Source organism: Lytechinus pictus, chromosome 7, assembly GCF_037042905.1.
Source record: "Lytechinus pictus isolate F3 Inbred chromosome 7, Lp3.0, whole genome shotgun sequence".
In the NCBI taxonomy this organism is placed as follows: Eukaryota; Metazoa; Echinodermata; class Echinoidea; order Temnopleuroida; family Toxopneustidae; genus Lytechinus; species Lytechinus pictus.
The window spans coordinates 36,832,856-36,858,582 of record NC_087251.1 but is presented as its reverse complement, the minus strand read 5'-3'; the positions used below and the strand labels follow the sequence as shown (position 1 = coordinate 36,858,582).

The following is a 25,727-nucleotide window of genomic DNA, read 5'->3' as shown; positions in this document are numbered from 1 at the left end:
TGGTTACTGATTTTATATGCAGGATTGCTCCACATTTCTTCATATGCATTTTCTGTCCAATATATATTTTGTTTTTCTAAGGACCCGGAGCGTGTAACTACATTCTTTGTTATTTCATAGTGTAAAGCGCTTTGTGCATTTATCATGTTTATGGAAAGGCGCTATAGCCTAATGCCAAAATGGTATTATGTGCTATTCTATGTATGTTATACTTTATAACAGATGGGAGACCACCTTGTAGGCCGTCATCATTAATGTGAAATGCATGTTAGTTATAACAAGAACTTTGGCCTGCTACAGATAGAGTAATGTTTATACCATACTAAAAATCGACGACATAATCACAAAATAGCCTCCGCCCTTCTGATTGGCTGAATTCATATTGCGTTTTATTTAAAGGTCAAGTCCACCCCAGCAAAATGTTGATTTGAATAAATAGAGAAAAATCAAACGAGCACAACACTGAAAATTTCATCAAAATCGGAAAGTTAAAGCATTTTAAATTTTCGCTTATTTTTCACAAAACAGTGATATGTACAAGTCAGTGACATGCAAATGAGTCAGTCGATGATGTCCATCACTCACTATTTCTTTTGTTTTTTATTGTTTGAAATATACAATATTTCATTTTTATAGGTTTGACCATATAGGGACCGACTTGACTGAACCATATAGTATTAAACAATGCTAATTCCACATGTATAGGGAGGAATTAATCACTGTTTCACTTGACAATGAGGAGAAAATTCGAATATTTCATATTTCATATAATAAAATACAAAAGAAATAGTGAGTGGATGACGTCATCAGTTTCCTCATTTGCATACCGACCTGGATGTACATATAACTGTTTTGTGAAGTTAAGCGAAACTTTAAAATGTCATAACTTTCTTATTTTACATCCGATTGTGATGAAATCAGTGTTATATGCTTGTTGGATTTTTCTCTTTTTATTCAATTAAATGTTTTGTTGGGGTGGATTTGTCCTTTAAGGAGTAGCGCTTGATTGCATCCCTTGCTGCAACGGGCCCCTTGCTGCATATGATATGCATATAAGATGCAGGCGAGATGCCAGACAAGGGTAATACCAGTTACCACAAAAAATGTGATCATGGATTACATTGCTAACTAACAGAATGAGGAAGAAAGAGAAAAAAATTCGGGAATAAAGAGAGATCGGGGGTAAGTAAAAAGTGTGTGGAGACCGTCAAGTGACAGAACATGAGACAGGCAGACATTGCAATTATTGATACCTCCCCCCCCCCCTCCACTGGAAAAAAAAAGTATTTGAAAATGGGTAATGAATATTTTTTTTTAGAATGGTTATACTTTGGTTACTTTCTTCTTTAGATATGAACGTGTTATTCTGTAGGGTGAATACCTGTGGAATAAAATCAATATAAAGACCTTATATGGAGGGAGATTGGAAGTAGATGGAAAGAGAGAGAGGGAAGAGAAAGGGTGGGAGTGATATGGAATGAGAGACAGAAAGAGAGAGGGGGTAGAGGGAGAGAGAACGGGGGAGGGGTCAATTTTCATAAGCAGTCTAATAGGGGGAACATTTTCAAATGCATTTCGATATATAGTCCAAGTACATTTACAATCCGAATTTCTTTCAGAATTTCGTAATAGTATGATATTCTTAAAATTCATCACAGCAGTTTGGGGTTGCACAATGTCTAGATTTGGAATCCTCCAATTTGCTTCACTTCATTCTATGTTGCTGTTGCACACATGTTTATGCTTTTTTTTTTGGGGGGGGGGGGTTACTTACAGGTTTATTTAACGTGGAGAAGGTTTATGGTTCACCATGTGTAAGGTTTATTTGTAATTCATAAAATGTCAAATGTTGTGTTTTCCTTGTATTTCTCATTCATATCAATACATCAACTGATGAACAAATAAATGAATAAATGAACGAATAAACAAGTAAATAAATAAATAAATAAATCAAATCAAATATGAAGGGTTGCTTTCAGGATTCATGGATGAAGTATAATACTGTGTGTTGATGTAAAAGTAGTGGACAGAAAACTTAGTATCAGGCACATACACACAGTCTTTTAATTTGACATTTGGGGATTCGCTCATACATCGTCAAGTGGGGACATGTGTTTGCAGTCTAGTACACTAAAAAAAAATTAATTTTAATCAAGGAGCTTGTTGGAAGCTCCTTGATTAAATTCACTAATCGTGCTCATGGTAATACATAGCGTGAGCATAATTTTCTAATCGTGGATGCTTCCTACCTCCTACTAACACAACTTGATCTTTTTACAAATCAGCCACTTACTATATGAAATGGTTTGTAATGAGATAAGGAATTTAATGGCATGTTGTTCAGGACCAGGGACGTCCCCGGTTGTAGAACATCCCTGATTGATTGGTAAAGTATAAGAAAATGTCCACAGAAGTAGGTCATTACAACCTCTCTCACACACCCACACACACTAACAGATAGACAGACAGATAGACACACCCTCACAAATAATCACCATTGCACTATCATTTACAACATTTACATGAAACAGACAGGTCACATTAAAAATGTACAGTCTTATTATTCTTTAATTATTAACATCAACAAAAGAGATTACATGAATTACAGAATTTCCAATGATTTTTGTCAATCTGAGAAAAGAACAAGAAATTTTATGTTCCTGTCTTCTTACAATATGCTTTAATACTTGATCTTTAAAAATTGTGATTGATAATGTTGGTGATGATTAATATTCATATCTCGAACAATTAATTAGTAAGAGAGCTGAAGGCATCCATCTATAAATTGATGCCCCAAAGGAATTACATAAGTGTTGGAAGTTCCATAGCCTAGAAGTGACAGTTCATAAAGGTCTATTTCCATTTATTTGCAGCCTGGTACATGAACCTTAATCTTTTTTCTAAAAAAGATGGCCAAATATTGTTAACCTGAAGTTTATTTGTATAAACTTGTCACCAAGATGTCAAAGTAAACATAATTGTTAAGTCTTTAAAAAGGGTTACTGGTTATAAAAAGTGAACTTTCTGAACAAATAACATAAATAAAATATAAACATATTGGTATTCTTAACCCAGTAGTGAAATACAGAATCCAGTTTTCTGTAATTTGTGGTCAAAAGTTCACATCAATTTGAGATATGGGTCCCGTAACACACAGGTTAGCAACTGATCATACGCTTGATTTTCACAATTAATTGTACATCGTAGCCAATACAATCAATTGTAATCAAAATGTTCTACGATGATCGCTAAGCTTTGTGTTACGGGTCCCGGGGTTGTTATCCCAGACCTGCCAACCTCTGGGAATGAAAAACTGTATTCTGTGATGAAAAAAACTGTATTTTTCCCAAAAAAAGTGTATTTCATAATAAAATGCTTGGCGCACTCGCTCATCGCGGCGCTCAAGCTGCATGCAAGCTAAAATGCGCACTGCTCTTGCAGATGAAAAAAAAAAACATTAAAACATGTGTATATCGTCACCCTGGTTTTAACAAAATGATTGAAAAAAAAACAAGTTACCTGAAATAACATTGATCTAATAACCATATTTGTGTACGTTTCATGAAATAGAGACATATAGAGATTATTTTTCTCAATAAATTACAATTTTTTTTTTTAAAAACAAAAAACGTATTTTCAAAGAAAAAACGTACTGCCATATTTTGGTTGCAAAAACGTACTAAATACGGCTAAAACGTACTGGTTGGCAGGTCTGTTATCCCCTACTGTGGCCAAGTCAATGTTCCTGATACGATCTTTGAAGAATGGAATGACATAATACTTTAATAATCAACAATCTGTCCATAAAGTAACCTCTTGCATGTTACATGGATAAAAAATCTTGCAGTTCTATTGAGATTCTCCGGTCGTCAGGCTTCCCCAGTTCTACTAGATCTCAGCTTTTTTCTTCCGGCTAGATTGTCCTTTTTCCCTGTTTCACTCGTTTCCTTGGTTTTCCTCCTCTTCTTCTTTTCACTCTTTGGGTTTGTGTCTGTAATCGTCTTCATATTCTGCCAAATTTCTTCACTCTCTTCCTCATCTTCAACAAGCTTCTTCTTCTTGCCAGCCTCCAGCATATCTTCATCCTAGACAAGTACAAATAAATCAAACACATTTCGATCAGGTACACATGATGACTGCAACCTTTCATGTGAATATGAACTCTTCAATATTGAGGTTGTGAAGCAAAAATGGAAAATTGCTGCCGAAAATTGCCACCCTCACATTAAAAAAACCCAAAACAAATAAAAACAAAAACAAATAAAACCAAAACAAAACAACTACAAAACCCAGATATTTTTTAATGAATACACAAAGAGTAAAATAATGAAAATTATGTTGTTGATAGCTAATGTTTATCTAATTTTCTAGGCCTACCAGCTTGTGACACATCTGATCAGTCCAAAATAATATCATTCACCTAAAATTTCCTGCAAACAATACCTTACTTACAGTACATTACACCAAACTTAAATATTATGGATATTACACTTGAATTTCTTTAATAACTTACATGAAGGAATTGACTGTTGTGGCAAACTATTTCATTGTAACATTAATTTCTCTTTTAACTTTACAAAGCAGGTAAAGTTATTCCTATCAATTAACCTTTTCCTACAATCAATACAGTCAAAGATCCATTATATTAGGTTAACCCTTGCATGTCAATTAATTTCTTCATACAGTCAACATCCAATCACTTCATAGTCTACATAACCAATATTCCATTCTAACAGCAAATTGCTTTAATCAATTGGATTATAACTAATGAAAAGACAATGGGCACAATACTCATTATCAAATCTGCTCTGTGAAATTAGATCAATGGATCTTGCATCTAAGGTCTCATTTGCATATTGTCTTCATTAAGCGATAGCTGAGCTGAATATCTGATTAGCATGTACAGTCGCAACTGAATTGACTAATGCCGTTTGAGGTCAACTACTTAACATCACTAATGGCAGAGATTCAAGTAAAGATATTACTACTTATATTCACATAAGTTTGCTAATTTTCTAGATTTTTTTAGAAATGCATACCCACAATCACATCATAACCCCCCCCCCCCATCTCTCTCGAATTATGCTAATATTCTCATCTTTGATGGACATAGTGCACTCTTTCATTATTCATAATTGCTTAATCCCTATTTCTATGATTTTTATTATAACTTGCATTTCTTCCTGTGATTTTTTTAAAAAACACACACTTTAATTTGACATAATCCTGTATTTTATAGTACTGATATCTTTCTTCAAACATCTCTTGAGAGGTGTAACTATTTAGTTTTTTTCTATTTAGAAAGTCTGCCATAAAACTTACTAAATTTCAATTAAATTGACACAAAAATGTAAATTGCCTGAAATAAGAAATGTCATTTATAAAAGACGGAGTGAAACATGACAATCAACTGAACTGATAACATTCAATGCATAAAAATCATAAAATATTTATATCAGTATTTAATAAACTACATAGATACAACATATAAATACCTGGGTGAAGTCTCTGGATGAAAATAGTAAACAATTCAGCTTGGATTTAAGATAAATCTGAAATGAGAAGAGAGAGACAATAAATAATTTTTGTATGTACTTTTATTCATTGAATGTTATTTCCAAAATAAAACAACCAAGTGCATGGCATAAATAGCAAAAATTATAAATAAATAAATCAGTGAGCGATCGAACTGAAAGAGCAACATTTTTTACCTTTGTAATACAAAATCTAATTTTATGATAGAAATACTAGTATTAAAATATACATAGGCCTATAATATTTCACTTAACAATTTCATTTAACAAATCCAAAACTAATAATAGCACACAAATCAATTAGACATTACGGTGCAGATTTAGGGAATAATTTATCACCTGACATTAAGTTATGCTCTACACTCTATTAATTCAAAGCTGTTCTGAAGAGAAATACACTGTTGAAATATTATGCCTAAAATCTCTGTGAGTTTTGTACCAACCGATAATACAATCCCCCCCCCCCCATTCCCGCACCTGCACTCTCGCATTCTTACTTTTATCAACATTATGATTATAACTTTCTCATTCTAAATTTGTCTTTCCCTATGTACATTTTTGGTAATATTCCTGTTATTTTGTGCAATAAAAGATAAGTCTCTTTTATTGCACTGTTTGTCTGGTTTTCTTTCCCCTTTCCTTTCCAGGCCTCCATCAATTTCAAGCTCTAAGCTCAGGATGGAAATCTCCCACATTTCAAAATGTATTATGTTGATATATGTATATATCTTTTTTTTCTGCTATTTGTTTTAACACTAAAAAAAGGAAGTTATCAGGTATAATAATTTTTTTCAATTTGAATGTTAGAATGTATGTATGCATGCTATTCATTATGTCATTTGCTTATTGTCATGTTATGCTGAGAAAAAATTATTACACTTGTATATACTTTTGTTATTGGAATGTGGAAATAAATAAATCAAATCAAAATCAAATCTTCTCCCCAACGGCTTACCAGCCAATTATGACACCCCATCTTTATTTCTCTCTCAATGTATTTCCCCCTCTCTTTCTTGCTTGTAAGAAAATGGAAGAGAAGCACCCAATCCCCCCCCCCAAAAAAAAAAAAAAAGAAGTTCACCACCAAGAAAATAGAGAAAAGGGAAGAAAAGGAAAGAAAAAAGGTAAATATATTGTCAAAATCTGTTACAAAATGAGCTTTACTTATATTAAAAGCATCAAATATTTTGCTTGGTCATTTCACTCGCTTGCAACTTCTTTTAATAGAAATTTTGGGTTATATGCCATTTTTGGCCCCTTAAAATATTTGGCTCCTCAAACTATTTGGCTCATCATGTTATTGACATAGCCCTTTTGAATAGGACAAAATAGAGTAAGATTGTTACCAAGTTTACCAAACCTTTTCAGAATATCATTTCAATAAAAACATACTTGATGGCCAAAGAAAATAAAAGAAAGAAAAATAAGCTAATCTGCATGTCAGACAATGTAAACTGTATTTGTTATCCTAATAGTAAGAAATCAACCTTGTTATCATTCTTTTGAGTTTGATATGTTCAAAGTATGACAAATATTGTCAAAATTGTAATCATATCTTTCAGTATTATTACTGTTATCATCATGTTCAAAATCACTATTATTGTTATTGTCATTATTACTATCATCATTGATATTGACATTAGTATTATTACTATTATTATACTTATTTTTATCATTAATATTTTTTTTTATTATCATTATTATTATCATTATTGTTTGGATATCTAAAGATGATTTTGTTTGAAATATTTGTCTTTGAATCTATGGACATGAAGGGGTAATTTTCAGAACTCTTCCCTTCATAATGGTTGTGTTTACACGAAGATATCATTCGATGTAAATCATGGAAGAACTGACAGCATAGCAAACCATTTGGCCATTATTTATTGGCAGTACAGGATATCAGTTAAGAGAAATGCTCTGAACATGTATAAACAGAGATTACATGTGCATACATAAATCGTTGAGTAAATTGGCAAGTGACTAGTCTGGTACTGAAGACACCTTCTAATTGAAAACTTTCAAAGTGTAAGGGTCCCTTTAATACCGGAGAGTTAAAATTAATCAAAATCTCTAGCAATCCTTGGTCTTATTGATTATCAAGGAATTCACATTAAAGCCTATAGATACAGCTTTGGTAAAAAAAAAAGCAGTAATGTGAATTATACATAACTCAAGTATCATCTAACAATTTTATATTTATTATTTTTCGATATATTTATTATTGTGGAGCATTGTGGCCCAGTGGATTAGTCTTCTGACTTTGAAACAGAGGGTTGTGGGTTCGAATCCCAGCCATGGCGTAATTTCCTTCAGCAAGAAATTTATCCACATTGTGCTGCACTAAATCCAGGTGAGGTGAATGGTACCCGGCAGGATTAATTCCTCGAATGCATGAGCTGAAAGGCAGCTCGAGCTAAAGCCAGGGTAATAATAACATCGCGCCTCGGAATAGAATGTTTCTAGATAGATCATGGTGCTATATAAATGCCTATTATTATTATTACAAAAGTATAGTAGTCATTAGATGCTTTTTCGGTCGTTGGAATTCAAAATTGGCAGTTTATACAGCCATTAGAGTTTGAATTTACATAAAGCACCCTCATTCTGCAATTTTCTGTGAATTTTTACAGATTTATTAATTGGTTTTTCCAAAACTACTGACAAAGATTATATTCTGAAATTTTCAGCCCATTCCATGCTTGAGAAGCTTGTTTATATACATGAAAAAGAGATGAATACAAAGATATTTTACTTTGATTGTGCACTCAATCAAAATGAATTTAATTTAACCAATGACACACACTTTTGGGGTTTATTTCCTTCACATGAAAATGTGCATGGAATTGATAAGGCTCAAGCAGACTTTAAGTGCGATGTAATACTTTCCAAATCATAAGCAACTTGAAATCAACTGATCTTAATCAGTTCATGTAAAGGCCACCGCACACCTTACGACTGTTCGCGATCCAATTTTGGAACAACTCGCATTTTGCTCATTTTCTAAACATGTGAATGAAACATATCATTTTATTTGAGGTTTAAATTTATTGAAAGATATAACCATTTTGAAAGATTGCAAGCCTTTATTTCGGAGTACAGCCAAATTAGTTTCAAATCGTAGCCAATCGTATGACTGCTATGACGTCATTACGACTAGATATTAAATTCGCTTTTATTCTAAGAAGGATGATAGTATACAGTGCGTATAAAAAAAAACGGGACAGATTTGAAGTCTATAAAAAAAAAAATTCAAATTATGATGTCTATATTTTGGTGTTAATAGGTGCTCTGAAGTCTTATCTTTCAAATGTCATTAAAAAATTTAGTTTCGTTCATGCTTGAGCAAACATGGAATGTTTTTGTATGGGATTAAAAAGGAGGCTTGCGCCAGAATGGCATAAAATGATAAAAATGATGATCGGACTTTTTGCTAATCAGCAGACTTCCTCTTAACCTTTTCATTATCTTTGCCACAATTTTCAAATTATGCGGTCAAAATTCATTTTCAAATCTATTTGTTTGCTTGAATTGTTCTGTTGTTTCTTTTTAATATGTTCTCTTTTAGCTTTGAATATTCCTTCTTCAAGCAAAAATTTTTTTTTTTCCACCGAAGTATGGGAGAGCTTGAACTTTTTTTAAAATCCTTTCATTGTGTGCTACAAAGGTATGGTGCCCTTTGAACAGTGTCATACAGATGGGCAGGGGTTTGGGGATGCCCCCCCCTCAATTAAAAAAAAAATAATGACCAAGAAAAAAAGTGGAAAGGAAATAGAAGGAAAGATAGAAAGTAAAATATGATATTATTTTCTGAGTATTATGTCAAGATCTATCACAAAATTTGATATTGTAATAAAAGAGTGGGAATTTTTTGTGCTCACTTCGCTTGCTCACATCATTATATTACATTTTTCCCGATCTGCCATACCTAGCTCCTTCAAAATTGACTCAATACACCATTGCCGTTGAAAGATCTGAATCCCTTCCTGTTTGCCCTGTCAAGCATAATAATTAAACTTGGTCAAGGAATCAATAACCCGTTGAAAAATGGATTCATGTCTTTTAAAGGTACCACAACATAATTTGTTTTACATAATAAAAGGATTTGAATAATTACAAGTTTTCCCAATTAATAATGCAAATCTTCTTGCTTGGGTTGACAAAAAGTCTTCTTTTCTTCCTTATGAGGGAAAATTCAAAGGTAAAAGAGATTTAATTGAAAAAAAAACAAAATAATTCAAGTAAATAAATAAATAAATTTGTAAATAAATTTGACAGCATAATTCAAAAAATTATGGCACAGATAATGAAAAGGTTAAGAGGAAGTCTGCTGATTAGCAAGAAGTCTGATCATCTATTACTCATATTCTGTCATTCTGGCGCAAGCCTCTTTTTGAACCCCTGACAAAAACGTCCCGTGTTCGCTCAAGCATGAACAAAATTTATTTTTTTAAATTGCATTTCAAAGATAAGATTTAAGAGCATCTATTAACATCAAAATATAGCTATTATAATTTGAAACAAATTTTGTATAGACTTTTCAAAACTGTCCCGTTTTTTTTTTTTATACGCACTGTAGTAACAGATTTGAACATAGGTATTCGTACGATGATTTAAAACATTACACTGTAAGATATCACAAGTCTCAATATTAGCATCACATTCTACTACATTTTATTCTGAAATTGGGTCGCAGACCAATTGTAAGGTGTGTGGTCACCTCAAATGATAATGCTCGAGTTTTGAATGTTTGCTGGAAAAAAAAAATCTGCATATAGGATTTGTGCATGAAATCATGCTTTTGATCAATTTTGGGTATGATATTGGAACTATGTCACAAATTTGGTCTCACAGACTGAGCAAGATTTTAAAGTAAATAGTCATGAAGTGTCACAGAGCAAACTTTTCATGTTATAAATTTATTGCACAAAATGCCGAGGGGGACGGAGGCATAATACCCTCTACCCACCCATAGACTGATAGGGTTAACACATGGCAATCTAATGATGACATTCATTCATAGCATTTACATGTACATGCACAGAAAAAGGGTCGATAGAAATTTACTAAATTCTGAAAGATATCTACAACTGGCATTTATATTTTAAATATTTTAAAGATTTTAAAAGTAATGCAATTATTAACTCTGAAGCTCACAATTATCACAACAGATGCAGTGACTTCCAACTGTTTATCCTTTTTTTTCAAGTTTGATTTGTTCATCTATGCTAATGGTACATTCATGGTGAATTCTGATTACTCTCTTCATAAATCTATTTCAAATATTTACATAACTGTCACCTTCACTTTTAGATCAATCCTCTCATTTCTCATTTCACTTCTGTCAAACCTTAGCATATTGCTTCATAAATATTTAAGGGCCATTTTGTAATCTTTCAATGACTGTCAAATAAATCATAAATTATGGAGGAGAAATTGTGATGGATTTTGCGCTATTGAGTTGATGAAATGGCACGCTGAAGTACACAATCGGGGCCCTGTAACATACAGATTAGTGATTGATTGTAGGGAAGAATTATATAATTGATTGCATTGATTATTGTGTATGATTAATCGCAGAAGTCCATCTTATGATCAATCACTAAGTTTTGTGTTATATGGCCCAGATACTGTGTTTATCACCAGAAGGCAACTGGCAATAACATTCATGTTTTTTATGATGGTTATTTATGATCATGAATGCCGAATCAGGACCCAAATATTGCAGAAAGGACTACCTTTGAACAAGAAAAAAAGAATTTCAAGAGCAGATGACAAATAGATCTCTGTTGACAACTGTTTGCATGTGGTGATATTTGCAATGTAATATTAACACACTTTGCTTTCTTGTATTTTATAAATTAGAATTTTAAAACTAAAGTTTGTTGTAAACTAGCAGTTCTAATTCAGACATTTCAATTTTCTAATGGTTCATGACTAGAAAATTTCTTCTTTCTGGAGCGGACGTGAAATAATTTGTCTGTTGATATACTGATGGTACAATAAAATCATTTTCAATTCTTTGATAAAATGGCATTTCGTTGATTTTTAAAAAAAATCAGGATGTCTGGGTAGCTGCTCACATTTGACATCACAAATTAAAAACCTAAAAAAAAATGAGCTTCAAAATTTTTGATTGATAATTATCAATCAAACCTTCACCACTATTTTTCATTAGTTTTTCATTCTTACAACAAACTTTATGTCAGGGTGAACTTCCCCTTTAAACATGTCAGCTCACCACTGACATTAAAGGATAAGACAATAAAAAAAAACCTCTGTATTTAACTTCCAGACTTCCTAAATGTTCATATAAAATGGACATAATTATTTTTAAAAAGATTTGTACATCTCATGTTTCATATAGCCATATCAGAATAAAACAAAATCAAAATTAAATTGACAAGTCAAACCAATAAAAATTGAACAGGGGCGGTATTCTGAGGTAATTTATCTTTAAAATATTTTATTTATCTCTTAAAATTAAATTGCTATTCTGAGATGACATTTTATCTCTCAGATAAAACTCAAAATTTTATCATGCATATAAAGTTTACCTTGCGTATCTATATTAAAATGATACGCAACAGAACAGTGCCTGCGTAGACATACCCATCGCGTATCTGGACATTGCAACGTGGATGATGTGCTCGCGCCCATTTTACTTTGAAGAAACCAATTAAATAAACTTAAAAGAGGGTAGGGGCTATTTTATCTCTGTGACGTTGATTTCATCAATATTTCTAGGTGAATTAACCCCAAATGTTGACATGAAAATGAGGAAAAATTTTTTTTATTGAGAATAACACCTTAACGTTATTCCTGTACAATCAGAAAGTATTTCATAAGACTTCTCTTTACTAATTTTCCCTTTGAAATGATGCTTGAAAAGATGTGATATAGACTTCGAAAAAAAGATGATAGTATTGTCATTTTTGTTTAAAAGAAATCTCTGTAAAGACGCGCAAGCGTGTTATAGTGCAAGCATATTTGAAGTCAATAAATTGACACAATCTCACTCCTTTGCCACACCTCCTGGCGGAATGGATTTCCATTGGTTGAGTGACAGGAGAGAGCTATAAAAGCGCGTTTCTAATTGGATATTGATTAAAAAATAGGTGTGTCTTACAGAGATAAAATGAAAATAAAATTGTTCTCAGAATACCAATTTGGAAAGATTTTAAGGGTATTTTATCTCACTGATTTTAACGGGGATAAAATATTTTATTTCATCCGAGATAAAAATGGATCTCAGAATACCACCCCAGGACAGCAACATAATTCAAGTTGATCCTATGCAGTTAATTTTTTCAAAACAAAGAGAACAGGAATGGAAATAGAAAGAGATAGAGAAATATAAAGAAAAGAGGGAAAGGGGGAGAGAAAATTAAAATAAAGGGATAGAAAGAGGGGTAGAAAGAGAGATAGACCTACCTTGCTTCTTAATGATCCATCGTGTATATCATGTACCCTGAGAAATCGATCCAAACCACAAGAAGCTACTAGGGGAAGGGTAGGGTGACACTGCATGTCTCGTATACTTCCTGCAAAACCTTTATACATCCGCCCTACTTGACCTGAAGAAAGAAAAGAATCATGAATCATCATCAGGTCATGATACAGTGTGTATGGAGTAAAAATTCACACTCTAAACTTTAAGAGCCCAATGAGACTATTTGAAGATCTCTATAATGAATAAAACCATTAAAGACAGCAAATTCTATTGACAATTTTTAAACAGCAGATCAAGCAAATTAACCAGCATTTCATGATATGATTAATACCTCTTTCTCCCTGTCATGCAATCCTTTACAAATGCCGTGATTGTCCTTTTGTAACTGATGGCAAAAATCTTTTAACCGTTCAATTTTTCTACAATCAATACAATTGCCACAACTGATTTCACATGACCTGATACGACCTGATACAATCACTACAATTAAGACCGCAATTTCAATTGTGGCGCATATCAAGAAAGAGGGAACTAGGTATAACTAAAACTAGAAATTTTACGTGTCCAAAGGACACAGATAACCCCGCGATCAGAAATTCATTCAATACGATTTAATTCAATATCGTGCAGAAACCAATATGCATATTAAAAATGAATAAATTCAGACCTTTGACCTAAAAACTCACCCTTTCCATAATAATCTCTGACAGAAGTTATGACAGTTGGGTCATTTGATGTGGATAATCCCTCACTTCATTGTGTCATATGGAAATGTGGTCTTGCTGTCTCATCAATTTTTCCAATACAGCTACTTGCAGCAGTGTCTTGAACTGGGATTGACTACTGTCACTACCTACTCGCATATATAATGAGCTGTGACCTTTAATCTTTGACATGCGGACTCCGAATTCGAACTTAGCCTGTATTTTTGTGTCATCTACCTACACACCCAAAATTTTTTCAATCTATTGAATATTTCATAAGTTATCATGCGGAAACCAACTTGCATATTTAATGAGCTGTGACCTTTGACCTGCGGACTCCGAATTCGAACTTAGCCTGTATTTTGGTATCATTTCCCTACACAAATTTTTTTTTTAATCCATGAAATATTTTTCGAGTTATTGCGCGGAAACCAAGTGGGAGGACGGATGGACAGGGGCAACGCTTAATGCCCCCTCCGGACTTCGTCTGCGGGGGCATAAAAATAAGAGTCACTGTCATTTTGATGATGGTACCCCCTTCTGATCTCAGCCGCCGTTCCCGCGATCTTGCCAAAATTAGGCACGCACATTCTTTACCACATAATCTACAAGCCAGTATAAAAAAAAATGCTGAAAATGATTATTTTTTTATTTATTATGAATAAAATATGCAAATTTATTTGTGAAAATCATTATTTGCATATTTAACATCCAATTTCACTTCAAATATTCTTTTTTTTTTTCCAGATGTCATCTTTGTAATCTAATTTAAAGTTTCCACAAAGAAAAATTGGGAAAGTTAATTGTTTCCTTATGCATTTCTTTGTTTTTTTCATCTTTTGTTTCTCATTGTTTTTTTTAATGGAAATTATTACAGACCATTTAACAACTAAATTAAACCCTGAATTAATAAAGCAGAACAATTAGAATAAACAAGTGGAATGCCTCTGGCCGTCTCACCTGCATCACGCGATTCAATATAGCAGCAGTGCTGATTTTGAAAACTACTATAACTCGCACAAGATGTTCAGTGATACTTGGTTACTCTTATTTCCACGTTTTATGAACTAGACCAATACACTTATAGAGATATGATGGCAATTCAACAAATACCCCCAACGTGGCCAAAGTTCTTTGACCTTACATGACCTTTGACCTTGATCATGTGACCTGAAACTCGCACAGGATGTTCAGTGATACTTGATTACTATTATGTCCAAGTTTTATGAACTAGACCAACACACTTTCAAATTTATGGCTGTAATTCAACAAATACCCCAATTTGGCCAAAGTTCATTGACCCTAAATGACCTTTGACCTTGATCATGTGACCTGAAACTTGCACAGGATGTTCAGTAATACTTGATTACTATTATGTCCAAGTTTCATGAATCAGATCCATAAACTTTCAAAGTTATGATGGTAATTCAACAGATACCCCCAATTCGGCCAAAGTTCATTGACCCTAAATGACCTTTGACCTTGGTCATGTGATGTGAAACTCATGCAGGATGTTCAGTGATACTTGATTAACCTTATGTATAAGTTTCATGAACTAGGTCCATATATTTTCTAAGTTATGATGACATTTCAAAAACTTAACCTTAGGTTAAGATTTTGATGTTGATTTCCCCAACATGGTCTAAGTTCATTGACCCTAAATGACCTTTGACCTTGGTCATGTGACATGAAACTCAGGCAGGATGTTCAGTAATACTTGATTAACCTTATGGCCAAGTTTCATGAACTAGGTCCATATACTTTCTAAGTTATGCTGTCATTTCAAAAACTTAACCTCAGGTTAAGATTTGGTGTTGACGCCGCCGCCGCCGCCGCCGTCGCCGTCGCCGCCGCCGTCGAAAAAGCGGCGCCTATAGTCTCACTCTGCTATGCAGGTGAGACAAAAACAATAACCCTATTATGAATTTCATCTCCCACAGACTTTGTATACAAAGTATAAAAATGAGCCATTTTCGGCATGACATTGTCTCGTAAAAAGTCATGTGGCGTCGCGATGCTATACCCGTATGTTGCGAATTTGGTCTCCAAAGTTGAGCGAGACTTCAAACAAAAAAGTCATAAAATCTCTTTACGTTTCGAAAATATTAATAAATAAAGTTTGTATACACAATGGTCATGTTATTACATATATCTTCAGGGGACTGTTTGATGAAAGTTGTCGGCACTGACAAGTTGTCTTTCTCCAACAGTTACCATAGGAACATTCAGAGGCCAGTGCTCCTCAGTCAATCAAAACCAAGGATTTTGTTGAAAATTTTAAACTCTACTTGTTGCTGATAACTTTCATAAAATGTCCCCTTTACAATAATGAGTACCATACCTTTTCTCAGATCTATTTCTGCCATCCGACCTTGTGTATTCCCAACCAGTACTGCACTGTCAATGAAAATTGGAGTAAAATATCATTTACATTAATTTTCTGTACAAAAAACAGCCAAGTTAGACTTTCATGAAGTAGTTTTGAGTTACAATGCAAGATTTTCTTATAATCAGGGGCCGTAACACAAGATCTTACTGTTGATTTTGGTTGCCAACAATGATCAATGTGGGGGCGTTTGAAGCTATTACGACTCATATATATATATTTTTTTACAAATATCATTCTAGATACCCATGGCTGTAATTGTTTTTGTTTGTGGGATAAAATTCCATTTTATGTATATTGTTGTTTGTAGAGTTTGATCATATGGGAAAAAAATTACACATTGGGGATGCTAATAAATTCCATCTAATGACATGAAGTATAAAAACTATCCTTATTATCAAGTACTACAGGTAAGCTTTGTGTTATATAGCCTAGATCTCTAAGTTCTTGTAAATCAGGGCTTGGTAACACAAAGGATTGTGATCAATCGCTGAATGTCAATGGCCAATCCAGATCATTGCTGCATGCGCATTTTGTTAAAAACACTGAACAGGGACCAATCAGGGCTGTTCTTTTAAAATTTGCAATCCATCATAAAATTTTTTGTTGCGGAACCCTTAAGTGAACCATGCATAGAACATATGCCAGATTGCTTCCTTTACACATTCACGATGATAGAGGGCGCTGTCCGTCCATAACCATACAGACATTGATAATAGAGAAAACTTGGTTCCTGTATTTGCCATACCAACTGCAAACCAATTGACCAAATTGATCTGGGCAAAGCTTAGCATTTATTTCAATTCAATTCATTCGTTTTCCTCTTTCAAAATTTATAATTACAGTTCAATTTATACATCATACAACAATTAAATCATTTTGTACAATTCAATAACAGCATAAAGTTGAAAGGGAAGGAGACCTACAAAAATGCTTTATTATATATATATAAATATCATTATATGCTATCAAACATACAAATCCAAATGTATGAACAAATCACTAAGCTTCCTGTTATGGGCCTCCGATCTAGTCCCTGTTACATATATATTGTGATCAAAACTTGACTGGAGACGTAAATGACATTTTCTCGAGACCAATCAAAGTACAGGATTTCAGTAGCTTATGAAAGGAGCTTTAACTTTCCATAGCTAACGAGATTCATTTAACTTGTGTACAAATATAAACAAGTGGAATGCCTCTGGCCGTCTCACCTGCATCACGCGATTCAATATAGCAGCAGTGCTGATTTTGAAAACTACTATAACTCGCACAAGATGTTCAGTGATACTTGGTTACTCTTACATGTATTTCCACGTTTTATGAACTAGACCAATACACTTATAGAGATATGATGGCAATTCAACAAATACCCCCAACGTGGCCAAAGTTCTTTGACCTTACATGACCTTTGACCTTGATCATGTGACCTGAAACTCGCACAGGATGTTCAGTGATACTTGATTACTATTATGTCCAAGTTTTATGAACTAGACCAACACACTTTCAAATTTATGGCTGTAATTCAACAAATACCCCAATTTGGCCAAAGTTCATTGACCCTAAATGACCTTTGACCTTGATCATGTGACCTGAAACTTGCACAGGATGTTCAGTAATACTTGATTACTATTATGTCCAAGTTTCATGAATCAGATCCATAAACTTTCAAAGTTATGATGGTAATTCAACAGATACCCCCAATTCGGCCAAAGTTCATTGACCCTAAATGACCTTTGACCTTGGTCATGTGACGTGAAACTCATGCAGGATGTTCAGTGATACTTGATTAACCTTATGTATAAGTTTCATGAACTAGGTCCATATATTTTCTAAGTTATGATGACATTTCAAAAACTTAACCTTAGGTTAAGATTTTGATGTTGATTCCCCCAACATGGTCTAAGTTCATTGACCCTAAATGACCTTTGACCTTGGTCATGTGACATGAAACTCAGGCAGGATGTTCAGTAATACTTGATTAACCTTATGGCCAAGTTTCATGAACTAGGTCCATATACTTTCTAAGTTAGGCTGTCATTTCAAAAACTTAACCTCAGGTTAAGATTTGGTGTTGACGCCGCCGTCGCCGCCGCCGCCGCCGCCGCCGCCGTCGCCGTCGGAAAAGCGGCGCCTATAGTCTCACTCTGCTATGCAGGTGAGACAAAAACGGGAGGAATCTATGACATTTTCTCTACACCAATCAAAGTACAGAATTTAAAGAGCTTATAATATGTGCATGTAACTTGAGGTGATGTAGCACAGTAGATAGTATCCTCTGGCAAGGCGTTTATCCACATTTGCCACTCTCCACCCATGCCATGTGTAGTAAATGGGTACCCGGTGGGAAGAAATTCCTTGAATGCTCAAGCATCCGATCCGGTTAGCCGTGCTAAAGCCTGGGTTATAGTATACACCGCATAGAAACATTGCATTAAGAACTATATAAATGTTGCATATTATTATTATTATTGATAACATGCTTCATGAAAGAGAGTCATCGAGTGAATTATACTCACTTATCACCAGGAACTAATGCCATTGAGACAAGAGGATATTCATCAAATGAAATATCAAGAACAGGTCTTCTCTGTGTTGCACTGGGATCATATAACCTCACCTACGTAAATAAGAAAAATCAGAAATTAGAAAGAGACATAGGCCTGTATTCTGATGTCGGGTTTAACTTAGATCATGGTCTAAATCTGTGCTAAAATCACGGAAAGCCAAAAATGTCAAACTTACATTGCATGTTTCTCAGGTTTACTGTTCTCTTTCCTAACTCATGAATGGTGAAGAGAGCTATCCTATTTATCCTTCCGAAACAGTTAAAAATGATTTGATAGAAAAATGAGCTGATACATTGAAATTATACTGTTAGAGATTTATGCCACTATTGGCTATCCATAGTTAAACCACAACTTTAAACCAGTTTTAAATTAACCCGATTTCAGAATACGGGCCATATTGTTTAAGAGAGAAAATATAAAGGATTCTATATTTTAGTAATTATATTTTCAATGAGAAATGCACTTTCATGATAAAGAGCACAGTTTACTTTTATATTTGTATGAGGAGCATGGTTTACATACTTCTGATTCTCACAAGTATAACATATGCACTCTTTTTGTTAGAAAACATTACAGTAAGAACTACTTTAAGCGTAATGTAAATTATACTCAAGTATTGCATTCCAATCTTACAAAATTAAAGTAGCTTTTGAAGCTCTTTTTCATTAAGTGATCTTTTAGATCTTTTATGAAAATTGAGATATTAGCTTTGAGGGTATTTAGCACCCACTTTCTGTGTTTTTCATTTATTAATTTTTTATAGACCACTTTGAACACTTATCTTACAAATTAAGTGATTGCACATCAGAAAGCTACAAAGATTACATCCTGAATCTGCAGTCCATTCCATGGTTAAGAAGTGGTTTCATACCAAAAACAAAATAACATGTAGTTTTATTCATTTTGGTCGGGTTAATGAAAAAAAATACCGAGAGAGGGTGCTAGATACCTCTAAAATCCATTTCAAATTCTCACAAAGACTCACCCATGGAAACAAAACCAAAGGCCACTTTAGTCTTGTAACAAAGTTTTACAAAGGCTTTTAAATTCAATACATATACAATGCGTCCCACAAATAAGGAAACCCGCTTTCAGAAAGAAGATTTCACATTTAAAACATGTTTTTACTATAAATTTTATACCCATGGAAAGAGTGGGATCTCATCTCATATTCGAAACCAACAGCTAAGCAAGTCATTCACGCATGGCAGATTACTAACAATAAATATTGAGGCATATCATAAACAATTTTACACAGAAACTGATGTGTGAATCCGAATCTACTCTCATTTTAGGGATCAGTGAGAGAATCTTAACAAAGATTACAAAAGAAATGCTAATGAGCCAATCGTCGATTAAGCACGGTCGTCGTATCTCGAACCAATCTAGTTCAATTTTTCTGCGCAACTTTGTTTTGACATTAAAATTTCAAACTCGTCTTGCTCATTAATGCGTGAAGTGTTCGTCTCATGTTAGGTATCAGAATAAAGAGGGATAATTGAATTATATGATTATGTAAATGAAATATTATAATTTATTTGCCTTTGGAGAAAAATACATGGGAATCCCGGTTTTCCTTTTTTTCTGGGACGCACTGTATAATGATATCACCCTCTTCCTCTCCACTTTCTTCTCTTTATTCTTTTTATTCTCCTTCTGCTTTGTCATCTTCTTGCCAATTTCTCTTGTACAGAATAAAAGAGATCCTTTAAATTAAATTCAAGAAAGTATGTTTAATACTGACCTGATGATGGCCTGTACAGGTTACAATCTTTGATGAATTAGCAAGAAACTGCATGTCATTCACACATACAGGAACTCTTAGGTCTAGGAAATCATTCCTCACCTAGTGATGCAAAACAATTAAATGCAAAATACAGACTATGAGTTTCTTGTTATATACAATGATGTGCTGATGGGATTGGGGTGGAAATATTAATCAACCAAAATTCACAAAGATTTGTATCGATTTTATAACATTCTTCATAAAAGCATAGATACAAGTCAATACATGCAAGTGTAGAAATGCTCAACATATAAATACATAGTTATAGAAATGAATATTCAAGGTATTGAAATACAACTTAACATAAAGCGCAAACAACAACAACAACAAAAACAATCAATGTTCAATGAGGGATGTACAAAATAGAGCAATTACCGGTAGCCTTGTTGATCAATGACCAACAAAGAAAAATATGATGGGAGTACGACAAACAGCAAGTAATATCAAATATACTGCTCATTTTCAAGATTCAAGATATATTTTTATTCAATTTAGCAGCCACGAAGGCTGAATTGCCGTTGAATTTACAATAAAAACATATAAATTGCACATAGACATGAATAAAATCTCAATTACAATAATAATCTTAATTCAATTTAACCATAATAATTCAAATATACAGTGATAATTCAAGTTTACAATAATAATGATTCTAATTTGCAGTACTAATTTCAATTAACCGTAATAATTTCAATGAACAATAATGATTCCAAAATTAGAGTAATGATAAGTTGAGTGTGTGTAAGGAAGCGGATATAAGAAGTGATGCTACATGTAATTATGAGTAGGCCTACTGGCAGGAGTTACAGAAAAATATACATGTACATATAATTGATGGAGCATTTACAAGTAGAACGTAAAGAAGAAAAACGGTCCTGCTGAACAAAAAAATCGAAAAGGTTCAACATAATGGAGATAAAGATATATGGAACGGGAGGGGGGGGGTTAACAAACATCTTTCAGCAAATTATTATTTAAGTTTCAAAATAAATGGGGTATTGTTTCAAAATAGGATAAAGGCATAATTTGTAAAATTGGCAATTGTTTCGTTTGTCTGGTGTTTGCAATATAAACGAATATATAATTACTTGAACCTACATAGGAAATTTATAATATTCAACATGGATATAAAAAGGGTAATTAATACATTATAAGATCAATTCATTTGGGGAAATACATAGCACATTTAAACTGCATGGAAACATTATACATGTATGTGTTACTCATCTATCATTTAAAAGCCTGATTAGATAGGGCATGGTACTTTTCTTGTATCGTTCTGTGCGGCACTTCGTCAGTCTATATTTCTCACTCTTTCGGAGGGCTCTAAATTCGGATTGTTTGGGGGGTAGCCGATGGGGAAAGAACTTTCAAGGGACAGTGCAAATTTCATACACAAAGTGACACGTCTGTCATACAAGGTTGTAAGGCCAGAAGATGAAAGTGCATTATCATATGAGTAATAATATTTGCCAAAAATGATACGCAATGCTCTTTTCTGGATAGATTCTATTTGTTTTGATTCATTTGCTGTTATGGACGAGTGCCACACAGGTGCACAGTACTCTAGTATGGGTCGTAGATAGCTAGCCGGTCTTTTCTAGAGAGGTTGAACTTTTTCAGACTACGAATCATGTACAGTTTTTTACTTGCTCTGGATACGATGTCAGTGATTATTTTGCATTATAACAAACCCCCATCTTGAATTTAAAGGAATGTGCCTTTTAAGTTTTAGTAATTAACACTATATTACTGGCTGACCTAATCAACCCTGAGTTTTCTGCTGGAATGTTTGGGCCGAATATGTTGTGTTACTGATTTCAAACAAGTCCTTAACCTGTCACAAAAAACAATGAATCTGTTAGTCTGTGGCCATAGAGAACCACCTTACTCACATTTTTTGCCTTGAATATTGGCTCAGCGGAATGTTCAAGATCCCATACTTTGAGGTCGTTCTCCTTTCCACCTGTTGCTATACACTGCCTCCTATGTGGATTCTGTCTCATCCTACTCAAGTTGGCACCAGCTTTAATTTCAGTCTTCAAGGAGGGGTGGTTGGAAAGAGAACGGGAAGGGTGAGAGATACAAGGGAGAGTGAATTGAGAAAAAAAGATAAAGAGAGAAAAGAGTGGGGCAGAAAGAGAGAGAGGGAGAGAGAGAGAAGTGGGGTGAAAATAGAGAGAAAGAAAGGGAGTGGGAATGACAAGAGTTGAAATTAAGCATTTATTTGCAAATTACCATAAGATCTTTGCACCAAGATATTTTTGGGCCATGAACCCGAATAATGAAGAATTACAAGGGAAAAATCACAGTGCTGTAACTTTATAATATTGGGCAACTTCATAAAGCATTATTAAAGGGAAATGAAAACTTTGGAACAAGTAGGCTTGTGTCGAAACAGAAAAATCAAAGAATAAGAACAAAGAAAGTTTGAGAAAAATCGGACAAATAATGAGAAAGTTATGAGCATTTGAATATTGCAATCACTACTGCTATGGAGATCCTCCTATTGGCAATGCGACAAGGATGTGTGATGTCACATGTGAACAACTTTCCCTTTGATGGACTATAAAATACCCTTATGGTGATACAAACTCTTTATCCATGATGTATTCTTAAAAAATCTGTATTACATGCCCTCCTATAGAAAAAACACATGATCTACTGATAGGTGTGATAAGAGGCAATTTAAGTGAAATGTATACTAAAGTAATAGGGAGAGTTGTTCACAAGTGACATCACACATCTTTGTCACATTGCCAATTTGAGGATCTCCATAGCATTAAGGATCGCAATATTCAAATGCTCATAACTTTCTCATTATTTGCCTGATTATTCTCAAACTTTTGCTGATCTGTTTCTTTGATTTTTCTGTTTTCACTCAAGCTATCTTGTTCCAAAGGTTTCTTCATTCTTTAAATGTTGAAAAAAAACAGAAATACAGGGAGCAAAGAAAAGTTTACAAGATTTAGGTTGGATAATAATATAATTCTACTGAGTATAAAAAATAACACTGTCAAGAACAGCAAGTATTAAGGTGGAAGAGAACAAGCCAAGTAGTAACAACATTAATATTAAATAGACATTAATGTAGCTTCATCTATTATCATCTGTTCCAAGTTTCATTAGCACAATTACCCTGGCTTTAGCTCAAGCTGCACTTGAGCGCTCGGTGAATTCAAGAAATTAATCCTGCCAAGTTCCAATTCACCTCACCTGGGTTAAGTGCAGCACAATGTGCGTAAATTTCTCGCTGAAGGAAAACTTACCATAGCTAACATTTGAACCCACGACCATATGATAGAAAGACAAGACAGAACCACAACCCCAAATACACATAGATGCAGAGCCAGATGTACTTACTGTATGTTCTGACTGTCCTTTCTGCCAAACTCTGACCAGTCCTGATTCTTGACATGTGATGAGTCTGTCCTCATCAAGGGAAGCTAACCCCTTGAAGAGGCCATCTTCGTCTGTATCACATTCTAGGAAGTCTTCATCATAGACCATCTTCTTTGGATCAAATACTCGTACGGTGCCATTCCTTAAACCAAGAAGAACCTGATATTGAATCGAATCAAGGAAATATGTTCACAAGTGTGGTTTTTCTTAGAGCTCTGTTCATTAGTTAACATGACTTTACCAGGGTGTAAATTCATTTGGCATTGATGCCCTTTTGATTCAAATCAATGTCTTAATCATTGGCCTTCAAGATTTATTTAGACATTATTTTTTTTCTTATTTTTGCTACAATATCAAAACGTGCCTTGTAGAAAAATGGCGTTGCCTGAAAATGTTGAACTTTAAGGCCTTGAACAACATTATTATTGTTAACATTAAATCACAGTGCAAATTACTTTATTTGTCATAGAATGCTCAAATGAAATCATATGAAATTTTGTCATACCTTTATTCAGACAAGAAAGGTTTTGGCTTACATTTTAGCACTTAACACTCCAGTTATTGGTAAAATCCTGCATAACTTTACGAACAGCTTTATAAAACATGCCTTGTACTGCAAATTACTGATGTGGGGGTCGCTCTTGTCAGTGTTCAAAGGACATACATGTAGATATCCATTGTTGTATAACTCCAAGTTATCATTATTAATGTTATTGTTGTTTACATTACAATTTTTATTGGTGATCTTTCTTGAGCTATTACAGATAATGCGTAAAATTTATGATCATATATGCACTCACACTTGTGCAAGGTTTGTTTACAGACAATCATATGTGATAGAAAGTTAATAAAACATGTAGGTCTAACTTAAAACACACACACACTCTGCAGTAAAAGTCTTTTTAATCACAGTAACACCTCTCAAAAATCAATCAATATTTACTTAAAAGTATACTTTAAAAGTAAGACTGAAATTACAAAAGATTAATTCAAGCATGAACAAATGGAATGAACTGAGAAGGCATGATATGAGTCTTTTATACCTGTCTTTCATCAGTTCCAGACCAGCATATCGATGTAATTTCTTTGTTCTTCTCTAAAGTTGTGAGGTCTGTGAAATTAGATGCTGCATTCTTTTTCAAATCTATTCCTGCAGTGAGACAAAGTAATGATAAAATTGAAATCAGTCAATGATTTATAGCTACAGACAAGTTTGTTATGATTATCTAAGCAGATGCTTATAAACTTTAGATAAAGGTAAAAGGACATGCACACAAGCTAACTGTTTTCTCAAAAATTGATTTTAAGTAACATTTTTTACATGGAGAAAATTCTCATTCTGATAATTGAAAATGAGTGATATAAGAGGACACTGCAAAGTACTAGATGATTTTTGAGTGAACTGCACATATTTGGGTCAAATCCACTCAAGGGTTCATTACCATCCTGCCTGTGGGGAATCTACAGGTAGGACTATGGTATGCCAATGCTGTACACAGCACACAATTAAAAAATCATTATACTATCACTTTTGAAAAGTGTCTTGTGGCATTTGATATCAATCCTCAGTAATTCCCTGAATTGCTGCAACGTCTGGTTAAGGACGTTCCACAGTTAAAATGCAGTCCATGTCTTTTTCACCAAATTTTGCAGAGAGTTACTTTGGTATCTATGTATTATGAAAATGCAAAATATAACATAGGTTCATGTGCTTATATTTTTTCTACGGGTCTTCAAAGTCATCGTATTTGAATGATATGCAATCTTGCGCAATCAAGAGAATTATGCCTCTCTTAGACCTCACAAATTCACCAAATGAGTTTAAATCATCTTTACTCAGTGAATACCGCATCAAACTTCATCAAATTCTCAAGATATATAATAAAGTGTAT

At 33.7% G+C, this 25,727-nt stretch overlaps 1 protein-coding gene across 1 annotated transcript; it reads right to left on the bottom strand.

The window, feature by feature from the left end:
- Window positions 1-2,550: 2,550 nt before the first annotated feature.
- On the bottom strand, window positions 2,551-24,982 carry LOC129264446 (WD repeat-containing protein 74-like). The gene is made up of 9 exons (XM_064102602.1): window positions 24,879-24,982; window positions 23,797-23,994; window positions 22,329-22,472; window positions 20,392-20,493; window positions 18,597-18,697; window positions 16,033-16,088; window positions 12,969-13,111; window positions 5,496-5,552; window positions 2,551-4,085 (listed from the first exon to the last, which is right to left on the bottom strand). Exons 2-9 carry the CDS (start codon window positions 23,941-23,943, stop codon window positions 3,870-3,872), a joined length of 966 nt encoding a protein of 321 aa, XP_063958672.1. The 5' UTR covers window positions 23,944-23,994; window positions 24,879-24,982; the 3' UTR covers window positions 2,551-3,869.
- Window positions 24,983-25,727: the final 745 nt, after the last annotated feature.